We start from the raw sequence: 15,970 nt of genomic DNA, 5'->3' as shown, positions 1-15,970 counted from the left end.
GAAGGACACTTTTCTCACGCATGTCGAGCCCGCGACCTGAATTTGCTACTAGCAGTCTCTGCCCTGGCCTTTGCAGCCCAGCAGAGCCGAGCTATCGAGGTATTTGTTTAAGAGGTGCCACAGCTGTATATCACCATGCCAAATGGCATGCGTGGCTGGGCCATATGTGAGAGACGAGTGACAATGGTGCGAGAGAACTTGTTCCTGGAGAAGAGCAGAATTGTTTCGGTGATTTAAGAAAGAGCAGAGAATACATTCTGAGATTTCGCGTGAAGAGGTGGTTTGTAGGAGTCTCCTTTGCTCACATGGCGTGCATCATTACTGCATGTGAGATCTATTTGCTCATTGGTTCTCACCATGTGAGCAGACCTTTACCAAATAAATATTGATGGGTGGCGCATGCGGGAGTGGAAATTTGTCACTGCAATCAAATTTAGCTCAGCCAGAGAGCTGAGCTGCATAGGTGTACAAAGACCAGGTATTGAGAACTGTCTGTGTTGATGATATAGTGCATCACCCATTTTGTGGGTGTTGTGCATGCTTTCAGCATTTGAGAATTTGGTAACAAAGAGCAGTGTCCAATCCCTTCTCATCCATTCATCCCTTTTGGGTGGTTTTTGTGCGCGCTTAATTGCCACCATGCAGAGGCTGTAGCCACTGTTTTGAGACCATTATAGGGATACACAGAGTTGCTTCAAATGTTGGGGAGTGAAGCCTGAGTAGCACGTGCTGCATGTTTTTTTTAGCCATACTAGGGCTCCTAGGTTCCCACATGTTTGTAAGGTCACAGAAAAGCGGCTTTGTATGAGGGATATATTCAACTTCAAATGAATTTTGCCGTTCTATACTTTGAGATGGCTTTCTTTAATCCTTGAGAATTATTAGAGTGGTTCTTTTTCTGTGATCGTGATGGACAAGTGCTCTGCAGAGCACTCCCACCAGCTGGCACATCGAGAACATGATGTGGGGAGAGTGACTGTGTCAGAGTATTTAAATTTCAAAACAGGACCGGTCAGAATTCTATGTCACATGTATGGTACGAGAGTTTTAGCACGTGCACTGTCAATTAAGAAACCAGAGAAAGGGCCGTAATTAGACACCAACAGCAAGCTGTAAGAGAATTTTTGAGCATTTTGCATCCGTGATGGTCAAAGACTGGAAGTCAACAGATTTATCTGGCACCTTGAACTCGTTACTAAGCTCCACCTCCCATATGGGAATGCGTTTTAATATAAAAGACTCGCTGATCAATCAAGTCACCATTGAAGAATTTGCATTCCTGGCAGGTCCGATTACATAAAAACTTTTGGGAGATATCAGCCTCCCAAGTACACATTGGAGGGCTGCCTTTGTCCAACAGACAGGCACAATCTTGTTGACATCACAGTTGACTGCAGCTTGTGTGGCAGTGTACAGCCTATTGCAGGCACAACCTAGGCCAATACAAACAACCAGGCCAGTTTCCCACAAGCACCCAACTGACACCCAACAAATTCAGGGGCAGGCGTCAGAGTACTTTCAAGAGCATTCAACAGGGCAGCAATGCCTGCTATGACATCTCAATCACAACTAAGGCGGCCACCCAGACAGATATGCTACAAATACATGCATGGTCATGCAGGCTAATCTCTACAAGGATACAGTAAGAGGCTGATTGCTGCACCAGATAGCAAATAATAGAATGTGTGGAATTTCTGCTGAGACTTTGAGTACAGCATTCAGCAGCAGGAGCTGTTCCGCTTGGGGATGGCCTGTGCATTCATGTCGACTGTGTCTGGCATGTACCTGTGCAGGAAACAACAAAAATCAGCCTGCTGTACTCTGGCATATTTTCTGATGGGAAAAGAAGGACAGGAGCCTGTCAAGCCAGGAGAGGATGCAGACAAGCAGAGAGAGCGAGCGCCCATGAAGGGAGAAAGGGCTGCCTCGCAGGTGGAACAATGTGCATCAGCAACACAATACACCTCCCGCACACCCTCCAGGTCATCACTATATGTCATGCTCAGCTGGGTGATGCTCTGAAGCTCAAAGGCATGGGCATATGAACGCACAGCTCTTCCTCGGTCTCGTTTTTAAGGGCGTTGCGGGCTATGCACTGGAACGCGCTGTCCACGTTCAGGTCCTCCTTTGCAGATGTCTCAAAGTAGGGAATGCCGCCCTTGGCTGTGCACCACTGCTTGGCCTTCTTCTCTGTCACCTGCATGACACTTGTTCTCAGATGACTGTGTATAGTCACAAGCACATATGATGCATCGATGTGTTTACCTGCAAAAGCAATTGAGACAACAGAGGACTCAGGGACAACGCACCACCCGACTGCGACCTTCATCCATGTCCACCTTGTTGCCCAAGACCACAAAAGGGAAGTTGTCTGGGTTGGATGGACTCGCCTGCGTACGTCACCCAGCAAATGTCAACGACATTCCACATGGCCTTAATGACATTCACCGTAAATTCTGCTCAATAGCTTAAATTGCCAGACACTGACATACAACCTAATAAAAAAATTCCTCTTGGCTGGTATCCCAGGGCGCACCTGTATCAGAAACTCATCCCTCCAGTTATCCAAGTTCTCGAAGGTCTTCTGCGAGTTCACATCGTACACCAGCACGCAGCAGTCAGCTCCACGGTAGAATGCCACACCCAGGCTCTGGAAGCGTTCCTGTCCAGCCGTATCCCATATCTGCAAACAACGGAAAGCCAGATCATGTCCTCTGATCTGCTTACTAAGAGTGCAAGCTTGCAACGATCCTCTGCTTGGGAGCTAGATCATTAGGAGAACCTCCACTACGAGTTCTAAGCAGCACACCTGCATGGTCACCAGCCGATCGTCGACCTGGACCTCTTTAGTAAGGAAGTCGGCCCCGATGGTAGCCTTGTACTGGCTGGAAAACTTCTTGTTGACATACTGGTTCATCAGTGATGTTTTACCAACGCCTGAGTCCCCCAGAATGATGACTTTCAAAAGGGTTCTCTTCGTCCTGCCCGCCATTTTGCCTTCTATTTCACTGCTAGAGAACGCCAAAGCCGAGCAGGAGTCACTGCTTCAGCTTCTGCAAACTGTGCCCGTGCTCCCAGCAAAAACCCTCCCAATGACTCAGCGATGCCGTGACCCAAATTTGCAATTGCAGCGTGATCAAAGATGCCTCTGATGCGCTCTTCTCCTTGTCCTGGTAACAGTCCTGGTCTTCGAGCCGAAGATTCAATGCATAAAGTCTCAAAGATCACTTTGTCTCGATGAAGACCTCTGTTGTCGCCGCGTCTGGATGGTTTGGGCTTGTGGTCGTGGGCCTGCTGTTGCACAGTACCAGAGCAGAGAGTGTTTCTGTCAACACAGGCAACGATAGAGCTAGAAAGGACACAGATGATGTTCTGGGCCGCTTGGCCGAATCCAGAGTGATTGGTGGCGCAGTCGTCGTGCAAAAGGACGGCAAGATCGCGTTCGCCAAAGGCTACGGCTCTGCAAGCGAGGTGCGAGTCCTATATCATTGACCATGCTGCTATGACAGCCCATCTGAAATAATAGCGGCACCAGAGTCGTCCTCGCTCCTGGTCTGTACTATCGGTGACCGATTGATCTGGCCTCAAGCGCACGTTCTGGGTGCAAAACGTCAAAAATAGCGCATCGTCTGCCGTGTTGAGTCAGATGAACGGACGTTGTCAGAATTTCAGCCTGTGATAACATAATTACTGCGTTGCAGGAATTGGATGTGAAGCTACAGGATGACTTTATTTTCCCCATCGGCTCCAATACCAAGTGCGTTTCCACCTCCTCATTCGGCTAACCTCTTCTTATGTGCAAGTGATACATTCAAGTGCATCTGCTTTTCCTTTCGTAAATCTATGATATTCAATATGCAACTGGCATGCGCAGGTTCTTCACAGCTGTCGCGATTTACCAATTACAAGAGAAGGGACTTCTCAATGTGACCGATTCGGTGCGCGACAGCGAATGCATCACTGGAAATCTCTCGAGCAGCATGCCGAAATCTGTATCTATTAATTTAGAGTAAGAGGTTTCCCTGCACGCAGGTGAATAGCTATATTGAGCCTGCAGACTTTGGCCTGGCGCTGCCTTGGTGCCCCAAGATCCATGACAAGGAGCAGCTTGGCTGCCAAGAGCCCACCATCAAGCAGTTGCTGGAGATGTCCTCTGGATTGCTACCCGTTGACAATCTCGGCTGCGGCACTCCAAACTCGACTTGGTCTGATTCAGACTGGTTCTGGGAGTACAGGCAAGACATCCTCACAGACTGTGTGTTCTTGAACGATCTCCTCTGTGCCTGACTAGGCTTGCGAGAATCATACTTGAAATATTCTAGCATGCATGCATCTGCCATGAATCAGGCATTGTATCTTCTCCCAATTTACCCATCTCAGGCATGTTATGATTCACAGTAGAATTGGATCACTTGACAGAGCAAGACTTCCTGCAGGAGTTTTGAGTGGGACCTCAAGTGGGGAGAAGCTATGGGCTACACCGGCAATTGGCTGTCCGGCAATGCCACGCATGCGGATTTGCTCAAGTTCCAGAAGCTCTTTGATCAGCCGCTGCTCCATGCCCCAGGCTCGCAGTACTGCTATGTCAACTCAAACTTTCAGCTTGCTGGCTACATCGTGGAGAAGGTGTGCAGCTTCCATCCTGAGCAATGCACTGCCTTGCACCCATTGCTAGCAGCTGCAAAATGCAGCTGCAAGTTCAAATGCTAGTGTATGCTTCTCAAGAGCACCCACTGAAATAGCTGGCATGTGGGTGCAGCTCACCAACATGACCTTCAGAGACTACTTGACGGAGAATGTGATCAAGCCAGCCAATCTGAGCAGTACTTTTTACTGGACGGGCGCATTGGGTTGGGAGCCTGAAGGCCTGCACAAGCGCGTGATCACTGTGCCTGCCTACCGGACAACTTTTGAGGGGGGCCAAGGTAAGCATCAGCAACGTCTGCTTGTTCGCATGCTGCTGATGTCCTATGTTCTTGAATGGCGCATGGTGCTATGTCAATGTCCACAGACACAGCAGATGTTTGCAAAAAGCTTGGATCCATAAGCTTGATTTCTGAGGTATAGGGGCCACTCTATGTGATGGTGACTTTGCACATATGTAGGCCCTGCTGCGTACAAGAAGATAAACAGATACCCATGGTTTCCTGGGCAGTCCTCTACTGCGGCTCAGGCAGCAGGATCCTTGTCCAGGTGCAATAATATACTCCCTCGCAGCACTGTTCCAATATTCTGGAGCTCAGCAATATTTTTGTCTCAAAATTTTCATTGCGGTTGGTGCAACAGCTGTATCCACACCTTATTAAGCACAGGAACACGATGTTGCTGACGGGGTTGTTCTGCATTGCAGCAATGCCCATGATCTGCTCAAGTTCTACAACTTGATCATCACACAGCCGGAGGTCATTGGGCTGTCCAAGGAGTCGGTTGCGAATCTGACAGAGCCGCTGCAGCCGATACCCGGCTTGAACGCATCCTTTGCACAGGGCATTACAGTCTCTGATGGCCCCGGCAAACAGAAGAAGGTACACTCCTTCTAGCTACCCACAAAGACTCCCAGCTGCGTTCTGAGCTGGAGTAGTGTACTACAGTGTAGACGGCTTGGCCAAAAACAGTGAAGATTCACTTCACATTACTGCAGTCAGGAGCTTGATATCTGGAATGTCTGTTCCTATGAAAGACATGTATTCATGCACCTGTGTTGTGCCCTGCAGCTCACATACATAGGAGAGATCTGGGGCTTTGAGGCGCAGATCACCCTGTGGGTGAACCCCGACGACCCCACCAAGTCAGATGCAGTTGTTTTCTTCAGCAACCTCAGCCCGGCCATCCCGTTTGGCGCGGACGGCTCCTGCTCTGTGCTTTCTTCCCGAGACGGCAGCCGGATAGACCTTGATCCGCGCGCATGTGGCAACGACATGGGCGCCGGCATGACTAGTATAATAACGGATCAGCTCGCCAAAATCTGGAGCATCTACGGCAGTTTTGTCAGCGCCTGAAGGGGTCCTAAAATGCGATGACCTGTCAATAAGTGGTCGGTGCATGCAGCCTGGCGCTCCAGAGGATGTAGCTGCTGCGCACCTGTGCCTGTTCATTAGATTTCATTGCTGACTCATACGCGTGTGATCATGACACCGGCAGCCCATGAAGTGCTGACTCTTTCTTATCTCCTGATGAAGTCAACGAAGATGTGGTATTACCTGCGTGGGAAAGGGCTCCCTCGCAAAGGAGAGATCCCTTTTCCGGCCATGCAGAAGTGCGTGGCAACTTGACCAACAATTGAACATTGCCATTTTTTTAAACCACTGAAAAGTGAATGAAGACGCCTTTGGATGCTGACATGGCTTTTTACTTTTTTGATTGAGACAGCGAGACCTCGGTGCAGAGTTTGACAGTGCTTGAATCTGGACGCACGATAGAATACAGTCAGCGTAAGCCCATTTTGCCAGACCTGCGGCACATGCTCCTGCCATATGGAAGTTGAGCCTTGCCAGTATTGGGGATCTGACAAATTGATGGAGCAACAACTTTATGATGCTAGATCAAGATCATGCAGCGTGAGCGGTGCCTCCAATGGTCACTCTAGAGAACAAGAGAGGACCTGCGCAAATGTTGGCTGCAAAAAGTAGAACGTTCTGACTTGAGTTTGTCCGGATGATATAGTTATCCAGCATGTGGTCTTTGACTCTGGTCTGTGGCCCTCTGTGCATCTGGAGCAAGTTGTGCTCATCACTGGTCAGTATTGCTGAGTGGGGATTTTGGTAGACAGTGCATATTGCATGTTTGCCCCTGCAGCTGCCAGATGCAAGTGCTGCCACTCCATTGGAGTGGTTGGAACAGCGTTTGGGACAGTTTAGTTCATTCTGCGTTGGAAATACGCGGACAAGTAGATAGTTAGCATGTGTGCTATGCATGCGCATGCCGGAGCAACACTGGCCTGATGACTGGGCTTTAATAAGCAAGGTTCCTGGATTAATTATTATTGCGAGCCAAAGTGCAGTTTCAAGGTTCAAACTGTAACACATGCCGCATATAGCGGCTGACTGCCAGCTAATGCTATAAAGAAAGATCTACTGGGCTTGGAGTACAAGGCCCATCAATGTCCAGGACAAGGGAACACGTAGGGAACTTCTATTGAATACATCTACTCGAGATCTAGATCTAGAATTCTCATGTCACGTTGTGGATGCGCATGCAAATGTGCATGCATGGGCATGGGCATATGCGTTCCATAAATCTGTTTGACGGCAGATGGATGCAGCTGCGGACTCAGTGGCAGGAGCTCCTGGCTCGAGCTTCACTGAGGCAGGCCGAGGCGGTGCAGCCGCGGCGCGGCAGCCGCCGGCGGCGCCAGCTGGCTGCAGCTGAAGCTCTGCCAGATTCTGACATGTGCATGCACCTCATCTGACATGCCTGGGGTGTCATCTCACGCATGCAGCTACCTTAGCTCGGCTGCGAGAGTAGTACTTGCTCCAGCTCCAGTACTTGCATGCTGGCTGCTGACGCAGACGATCAGTAATATTACAGCCTGATGTCACAAGATTTGTAACGCGGATCTGACACATCCAGAGCTATCTGGCGGAAACTGGTGCCAAGGTTATATTTATGCGTGCGACAGCCCGATCTTGAAGTGCGTGAACCACGTTATTCGTTCATTGTCTGTGCTTGACAGGGATCGGAGGTATTACTTGCGAGAAAACATGCTTAAGATTGTTCGGCTGTTCGTCGCTGTTGTGCTGGTCAAGGTTGCCCTCGCAGCTTCGACTCCTGCCCAGTATGGCAACGAAGCGAATGCAGCACTCCAATTCATGACCGAGCTTGCAGAATCTCGAGTGATAGGAGGCACCGTTGCCGTGCAAAAGGCTGGTCAGCTTGTCTGGACAAATGGATTTGGCTACGCAAGCGAGGTGAATGTACAGTTCGTTCAGTTGAGATGTATGATGCCGTCGACTCGCGGTTCATCTCGTTGTCCCAAAGTGTCTAGTTGCGGTGCTGGGAATATCGTGAGGGTTGTCAAGTTGCAAGCTATGCAGAACTCTTCTGCTTTGGTTGAGGCGGAAAGAGCAGCAAATTGCCCACGAAACAAGCTGACAATACATTCTGCTCTTCCAGGAGCTTGGAGTGCCCCTACAAGACAACCACATCTTCCCCATCGGCTCCAACACGAAGTTCTTCACTGCAGTAGCCATTTACCAGCTACAAGAGAAGGGGCTCCTTAATGTCTCTGATGCGGTAAATTACGAGCGTGCTTGGCTCCCTGATGAGCAGTTCCATCAAATCGCCCCTCATCCATCTCTCTGTATTGGGAATTCACACACATCCGGACACCTGATCCTTCTTTGCTTCTCCGCAGGTGAACGGGTACATAGATCCTGCAGATTTTGGACTGGATGGAGCTTGGTGCCCCAAGGTCCATGGCCAGGAGCAGCTGGGATGCCAGGAGCCCACCTTCAAGCAGCTGCTCCAGATGACCTCTGGGCTGCTTCCCTCTGACAACTTGGGCTGTGGCACTCCCAACACCTCATGGACGCCTTCCGACTGGTTCTGGCCTTACAGGCATGTTAGCAAGGCACACCAAAGCTCTGCGTGCTGTGCAAGTGGAGACACTCCGCAGCAGTTGGGACAGAGTGCCCTAGACATCTGCTGAAGGATGCTGATATATGTTGGCATGGTGCAGGCTCTTTGCTGTGAACTCAACATACGGGGATGCCAGCGGTGACACCGGCAACTGGCTGACTGGCAATGCCAGTGCAGCTGACCTTTTGAGGTTTCAGGGGTCCATGACACACCCAATGCTTCATGCTCCTGGGGCCCAGTACTGCTATGTCAACACCAATTTCAACATTGCTGCCTACGTTGTTGAGAGGGTGAGTGACGCTAGTCCGGCCATTTCACAACGTGATGCAGTGGTCAAAACGCTCTCTAATGCAGTTCTGTCCAGCAAAATCAATGCCGCGGTGATCCATTTTTCCTCAGAATCAATGCACAGCTCTCATTGTGAGAGTATTCTGGCCTCAATGAGCAATTTCCTTGGCTGATTCGAGGTGTTCTCTGTGCAGCTGACAAACATGACATTCACCAACTACCTGACCGAGTTCATCTTGAAGCCAACAAACCTCAGCAACACCTACTACTGGATCGGAGGCCAGGGCATGGAGCCACAGGGCATCCGCAAGAATGTGGTGTCCATTCCTGGGTACACCACCACCTTTGGGCTTCAGGGTGCTTCAGGTGATCTGATGCCTCGCATCTCAAAGTCATACGTTGCCACCCTTGCTATAATCGCATCTCGGAAATGGGCCAGTGCAGGGGAAGCCTGGAGGATGATCTGAGACCCAGTCGCATCAAGGAAATCGCCCTCAAATATTGAGATGCGCTGCTTGTAGGTGCACCGGCCTTCAATTTTGCAAGCAGGGTCTCTTGGCTTGAAATGGACCTCTCAGCATTTGCCGGGGGTGCAGGAGCCATGTTCAGGTACGCTGCCCCTCCTACATCCTGCCCGGTCACCATTTTTGCAGCAGCCTTTTGTGACAGCTGTCACCAACGGCTGTGCATCTTGTACAAGCAATTGCTAGCCTACTAACAACATGTGCAGCACTTGAATATCTCCAGGATACCTACCATCGGCACCTCTCTCGTTTGTCCAGTCACTCATACTTGTAAGGACACCTGTAAGCTGTCATGATTGGGTGTGACTTACATAGTGGTCTGTGTTTTTGCAGCGATATGTATGATCTTCTGAAGTGGTACAACACGTTTCTGACCCAGCCAGAGCTTGTGGGCCTGACCAAGCAGTCCCTGGCCGCCCTGACAGAGCCGCTGGAGCCAGTGAACGTCCCTGGCCTACTGGTAAAAGCCTCATTCGCTCAGGGCATTGTTGTGGAGCCTGCCCCAGGAAAGGGAAAGAAGGTGCGTTGCTGCCTTTTTGTCTCCACATTGCCAGAGACTGCTCCAATCTGGCATGGCTTTCCACCATGAGCTTGCATTGCTTTGTTTTTCTCAACAGTGGGGCGCAGGCCTTTGATGTGTCCATGCATCATTCTTTGAGAGCATTGCAGCCGTGCACTACAGATGATCATGTGGGCACCCATTGATATTTTTTTGTGGCTGCACCGCGCAGCTGCTGTACACTGGAGGCATCTGGGGATTCCTAACTCACATCGAGTACTGGCTGAACGAGGCTGATCCCAGCAAGTCAGACGCGGTGCTCTTTTTCAGCAACAGCAACCCCATAATCCCCTCGGGCGCCAATGGCACGTGCTCCGTGCGCTCTACCCAGAATGGCAGCCCCATCAGCCTGGAGCCCAGTGCATGCAAGGCGACCGGAGCAGACATGACTAACTATGTGACTGAGCGCCTCGCGCAGATGTTCAACATCACTGGCCAGTACAGAAGCTCCTGATCGCTGTGAAGAGCAGGGATGAGATACAAATGAACGGAGTTCAAATGAATTCAAATATCAATCTCAGAATGACTTATACAGTCTGTGGTATTGAATTTTGGCAGCACACAAACTGCGCCGTCTTCAATTTTGCTGTTCAGATATCCCGCTTCAATAAGCTGGGAAATAATGTACTGTTCACATCAATGATGTTGCTGTTTGCTCAGAGCTTTACCTCAGTCATTCTCTCACTTGTGGCCTGTGTGCTGAGGTGCACCAGAAAAGTGTACACGAGACATGCGTGTCTTGCTGGCAACACTGCTCCCTTTCACTTGTGGAGAAACATATATTGTGGCATAAGATTGCTGACTCTGTGAAGTGCGCTAGAGACCATTTAAATTGTTGGAGTCCTGGGGATGAAATTAGAAGTACTTCGAACAGTTTCACGAAATCAACTTGAAGAGAATCACATCCATATGGGACTGGTCCCTTTGGTTTAATTATTAATGTCAACAAGAAGCTTTGAAGGCAGAATTCTCTGAAAAATGCAGTCGAGAAGTGTACATGTATGTGCTTCGCGCGTCTTCACTGCCAGTGCAGTGCAGAGGAAACTGAACACAGAGGATGCTGAATCTAAGGAGGATGACTGACTAATAAGAGTGCAACTGCATTAAAATTTGTCATATTGATTCCGAAACTTGGAACCCTTTGGAAGAGAAAGCTGCCGGAGCACTAGCCAAAGCAGGCTTTATGGCATTGATGTAATATTGACTTCATCCAGATGCAGGGCGCATACATTGCATAACAGCACACATTGGATCAGGGCTGGCATGCCTTGGAATTAAATTATTTCTCCACGCTGCATGTTCAAGCGCTTCACATGACAATGTTGAAAGTATGCTGTCCACAGCAGCATGCAAAGAGTCCAAGAATCTGCTGCAAGCAGTCTGTTTCCTGATTCTCGTTGTTTGGGAAGGTTTTTTCAATTCTGGCAAGACCTGCTTGCATGCTGCATATGAAGCCCACAAGGAATCGAGCCAGCAAAGCTCTGGTGCCCTGCAGGGAAGCTCATGCTCCTTTCATGGGAGCGGCCTCTTCTCATCTGGTTGCAGTGGGCTCACTGTGCTCAAACTCGCTGTTACGCTGTGCATGTTTTGCGCGCTGCGCTGCGATGAGCTCGTCGCGGATGCTCATGAGTAAAGTGCCTAGGTGATTTGCGCCGGAGCCGTCGACGCCGCGCCCCCAAAAGAAATCATGAGGCGATGCCTCCACCAGATCCAGGGGTCCCCCTGCCGACCCCTCCTCGGCCGTCTCCAGCAGCAGCGCGCGCGGACCGGAATGCGCCACAAACTGCGCGCCACAGCAACACAAGCATTTTCATCATACGTGACCTGACACTTGCAGCATAAGACACTGACATAGGATATTCTGTCCTGCAAACTTCTAAGAAGCCAAAAGCAAATAAGTCTTCACATATGGCATGCAGTGTTCTGCCAGCAGGACGGGCATGCCCCAAAAGGACAGTTCAAACAAACAAAACCTTCCAAAGGGAAGCTATGGAAGGTGATGACACGCAGGCGGCCTGCTTGACGAGGGGCCAGCGCCCATTGAAGTGCAGGGACTGCTGAGTAAGCATTGGTCACCTTGGCGCGAAGGCCAGCGTACATGACGGCCAGCTTGGCGGTGACCCAGTCGGGGCGCAGCAGGGTCGGCTCCCCGCGCTCGGTGCCCCGGCCGATGCGCGCAGCCTCCTCCGGGCTCCCTGCCGCCGCTATCCGCTCCACAACTGCCAGCGCCTCCGCATGCTGCACACCTGCAGGGACCCATGCCTCGCCGTCAGGATCAACCCCTTGAGACTTGCACGCACACTGTCACTTGCTGCCCCTTGCAATGTAATTCAATGAGACAAAGTGGGTGGGTACTGTATCTCGGTGTCATCTGTTAGATACAGTACAAAACGACAAAGTGCGCTGTCATCAAAAGTCAATGACCACGTTGACCTGCATGCTGCATGGCGCCATACGGGGCGCCAATCCCACAAATCCTGACATACATTGTCACCAGGGGGGCTGGAGGAGTGCAGAGGGCGCACCTGCAAACTTCTGGGCCTGGTAGAAGTGCTCCACGCTGGGCCACTCCCTGAGAGGCTCGTCAGGCAGGGACCCACTGGCGCTGACAGGGCCATCGGGCAGGCTCACGGGGTGCGCCGAGAAGTTCGACAGCGACCCGTACCGGTCCCAAGACTTGTAGAACTCCGCACACTGCAACCACGAATGAGCAAACACCGCTGTCAGCACAGAATCTTTGCGTCTTCCCTGATCAAACGTCACATGTGTGCATGTCTATCCCTCTTTAGCACCTCGGGCTGCTCTTGAAAGGTATATACAACAGTGGAGCACTGCTGGGCTACAGCGGCTCAAGTGGCGGCAAGCCTCTGCGAGCACTTTCGCGGTATTTGGAATACACAAGAAGGAACATACCTTGCCCTCGCTGCAGCGGAGCCACCGGCGGTGGATGGCGCCGTTGGAGGGGCCGCTGCCGAGGTGGGCGCCGTTCTGCGCAGCAGATGGGAGCGTAGACGCGCCTGCAGAGCTGGAAGCTCGGCCGGCGTCCAGCGTGCCCGACAGCTGCCCGCCAGCCTTCAGCTTTGCCGCCAATGAAGCGAGACCCCCCGAGGACGGCAGATACCCTATTCAGCCAGCCACAAATACTACTCAGTTCGACAGCTCTTGACAGTATATAGCTCCTCTCTTACTTTACTTTCAGCCATGCAAGCCGAAGAAAAGGCACCCAGTTGCTACTGAAAGGGATGAATCAGGAGCCACTGGGATGGGCAATAGGGAGCAGAGCACAGCAGGGCACCTGTGAGGAGCATGTCTGGGCCGACTGCCTGCCACTGAGTGTCGGCAAGAGTCAGCGCCTGGGTCATTTCTACATTGCCAAGCTCCCCCACTGGAGACGGCGCGCGCACACCACCGATCTGTAGCCACACAAAGACATGAGCACGCTAGTGCACAAGACAACATGTGCAAGCTCCTGCTGAAGCTGTATTAGGTGGCAATCTACACAGCACAGGGCAATGTACCCACCAGTTTGGGAGCAATGAAGGCCAGTGCCTTGTGAACCACCCCTGCTGCAATGGCTGGCGCTGCCAGCGTACCACCGCACTCCCACAATACCTGCCACAGACATGCAATTCTTGTCTCCAAGACACTACAAACTCACCACACATTGCACAGCTGATAATATAGAGACAGATTTCGAACTGTCTCATACTACATACGCAACAAAGTGCAGCCTCACCTGCAGGAAACCACGCTCCTGGCAGTATGCAGCGACTGCCTCGGGCGTGAGGAAGTCAAACTGCACCACCTCCACTCCCCTGGACTGCAGCATTTCCTGGAAGTCTTTCCGGGCGCCCCTCTGTGTCATGACTATGGTGGGCGCAGACGAGACATCCCACAGGTTAGCATCCTGCAGCCCACACGTCAGCTTAATGTTTCAAATTCCAATCTGGCATCATCATTGAGTCGTGTGCTGCCTGTCTAATGGGCGCCCTGGTGAGGACAGCGCGCCAAGTTTGGATGCAATACCCGGCTTGACAATGTAATGTGAGTAATGATGAAGAACAATGCATGCGTGCGTACCTGAGGCAGGTCGAGTGTTCTGGACATGACAATCCTGACAGGTGCGTGGCCCCCTTCTCGCCTAGTGGTCAGCCGAGGGTTGTCTCGCCGCACCTGCACCATTGACAGCGCAGCACATGAGCAGTTTCCCATAACATCACGTGGGTCTGAAGTTTAGGTGACCCTTATCGTGCACGACCCTCCCATGAACTTTTTTGAATCCTACCTAGTAGGCTTCAGTCTCCCTATACTTGGGGGGGGGTATATTGGATTGCGGCGCACCGTGTTGCCACCGACAATGACGGCGTCTGATCGCGCACGGGCTTCAAAGACCAGCTGCCTAGACGCCGGGGACGACACCCACGCAGAGTGCCCCATGGACGTGGCAATCTTCCCATCTGCCGTCATGGCATACTTCAGGACTGAGAAGGGCCGCCCGGTCACCGCTCTATGCAGCAGCGCCTGCGCACAGCAATATCACCACTTCATCCCCCATCTTTGCGGCACTCTAATATGTCCGAATTACATGCGTGCTAGACAGCATTGCTCACACTCTGCATCTGCAAGGGCATGCCCTAGCGCAGCAATGTCTTACAGCAAGGGGAAAGCAATCGACACAAATACAGTACAGGCTAGATCATTTGGCATGGCCATGTTGAAGGGGGACCTCATTGACTTGCAGGCAGGCACGCAGGCACTCCTCGAGGCGGTCAGGATCCGCAGAGGATCCGGCGTCCTCCAGGATGTCAACTGTGACACCGCTGCTCCTGAGCGCGCGCACAGCCTTGCCCCGGAGGTGCGCCAATGGGTGTCTGATTCCTAGCACCACTCGCCTGACGCCAGCATGAATGAGGGCTGCCACCGATGTGTCATCACCGTGGCAGTCCCCCGTCTCAAGGTTGGTGTACACCGTTGCCCTCCGTGCTGAGGGGCCTGCCTGCTGCAATGCCTGCACCTCCGCTGACTCTGTGCCCTGCAAAAGTATGGCGCAAACTCAAGCACATGCACAGTGATTGATGATTTTGTGGCCTAATGTAGGCAGGGCAATTATGTGAGTCACACCTGCGCCCGCTGAAACGTCTCGGCAAGCACGCGGCCATCAGGTCCAACTAGCACGCAGCCAGCATTGGGATGTGGCTGGGTCAAACCTGCAGGTCAAACAAAAATACAATTGCATTCCTTCCATTGCCACCGCATGTTGCTAGTTTGGCTGTCAAAGATGCAGCAAGTCTGGTGTACGATGTTTCAAGCAGTTGCATGTTGAAGACGATGAAGGTCACAGACCTGCTGACTTGTCCGCCTGTGCTGCTGCTTGGAGCAGGAATGAGAGATCTTCATCTGATGGACACACATGTACGTCAATCAATCATCGAATATCATATAAAAGATACTTGTTTAGTAATCAGTATGATCGCCTGCTCAGACTCACCTGCAATGCCTCCTCCTTGACTGCGCCCGTTCAGGCTCGCCCGGGGCGCCTGTGTCACAGCACTAACCATGTAATGTATTCGAATCACAAATAATGACCTTTGCAAAGGTTATCGCAAGCGAGGCAATGTAAACCACTCTGTTGCTCTCGTCAGGCTCTACCTGTCGAGTTCCTCTTTCCGTTTTTCTAGCGATTCTAGTACAAACGGAAGTAAGGGAAGTGTCTAGCAGATTGTGTTTCGGGGGTTTATTAAGGCCTCGTCGCCTTGTAACAGCAGGAACAAAATGCGCAGTACTAGAACCTCTACTTGTCAAAGGGCTCTGCACAGGGTGGCCCTTGCTACCAGTCTCCAGGATAAACATCATCCGTCTTCACTAACATCACATGGATGGATCGCTCTTGGACTCCAATCCTGAGTGCGTGTGGTATTCACGAGCTTTCCCACGGCCTGACGTGAGAGCTTGTCATGCATTCTCGATATCCGTGAATCCTGGAGGCGATTCTAATTCAGGGGTTGTGACAAGGTTTCATGAT

The 15,970-nt window shown here is 51.4% G+C and overlaps 3 protein-coding genes across 3 annotated transcripts; 1 reads left to right on the top strand and 2 right to left on the bottom strand.

Moving 5' to 3' along the window:
• Positions 1 to 1,278: 1,278 nt before the first annotated feature.
• Positions 1,279 to 4,669, bottom strand: COCSUDRAFT_52108 (Rab7/RabG-family small GTPase; the record flags this gene model as incomplete). Its single annotated transcript, XM_005651738.1, has 6 exons — positions 1,279 to 1,785; positions 2,052 to 2,197; positions 2,310 to 2,390; positions 2,537 to 2,683; positions 2,810 to 2,981; positions 4,656 to 4,669. 6 exons carry the CDS (start codon positions 4,667 to 4,669, stop codon positions 1,719 to 1,721), a joined length of 627 nt encoding a protein of 208 aa, XP_005651795.1. The 3' UTR covers positions 1,279 to 1,718.
• Positions 4,670 to 7,620: 2,951 nt separating this feature from the next.
• COCSUDRAFT_45789 (beta-lactamase/transpeptidase-like protein) lies at positions 7,621 to 10,402 on the top strand (the record flags this gene model as incomplete). The annotated part of the gene is made up of 8 exons (XM_005651737.1): positions 7,621 to 7,907; positions 8,113 to 8,232; positions 8,354 to 8,556; positions 8,678 to 8,867; positions 9,060 to 9,231; positions 9,387 to 9,474; positions 9,723 to 9,909; positions 10,121 to 10,402. The coding sequence occupies exons 1-8, from the start codon at positions 7,701 to 7,703 to the stop codon at positions 10,400 to 10,402; spliced, it is 1,449 nt and encodes a 482-aa protein (XP_005651794.1). The 5' UTR covers positions 7,621 to 7,700.
• A 1,077-nt stretch (positions 10,403 to 11,479) lies between these two features.
• On the bottom strand, positions 11,480 to 15,159 carry COCSUDRAFT_11696 (riboflavin biosynthesis p; the record flags this gene model as incomplete). The annotated part of the gene is made up of 10 exons (XM_005651736.1): positions 11,480 to 11,731; positions 12,025 to 12,194; positions 12,474 to 12,691; positions 13,207 to 13,361; positions 13,471 to 13,560; positions 13,685 to 13,855; positions 14,029 to 14,121; positions 14,290 to 14,469; positions 14,675 to 14,980; positions 15,070 to 15,159. Coding segments are annotated over 10 exons (1,725 nt in total), but the record flags the coding sequence as incomplete, so codon positions are not given.
• Positions 15,160 to 15,970: the final 811 nt, after the last annotated feature.

This window comes from Coccomyxa subellipsoidea (assembly GCF_000258705.1).
Source record: "Coccomyxa subellipsoidea C-169, whole genome shotgun sequence".
In the NCBI taxonomy this organism is placed as follows: domain Eukaryota; kingdom Viridiplantae; phylum Chlorophyta; class Trebouxiophyceae; family Coccomyxaceae; genus Coccomyxa; species Coccomyxa subellipsoidea.
Note: the sequence above shows the minus strand (reverse complement) of the source record. Positions and strands in the feature narration are given on the sequence as shown.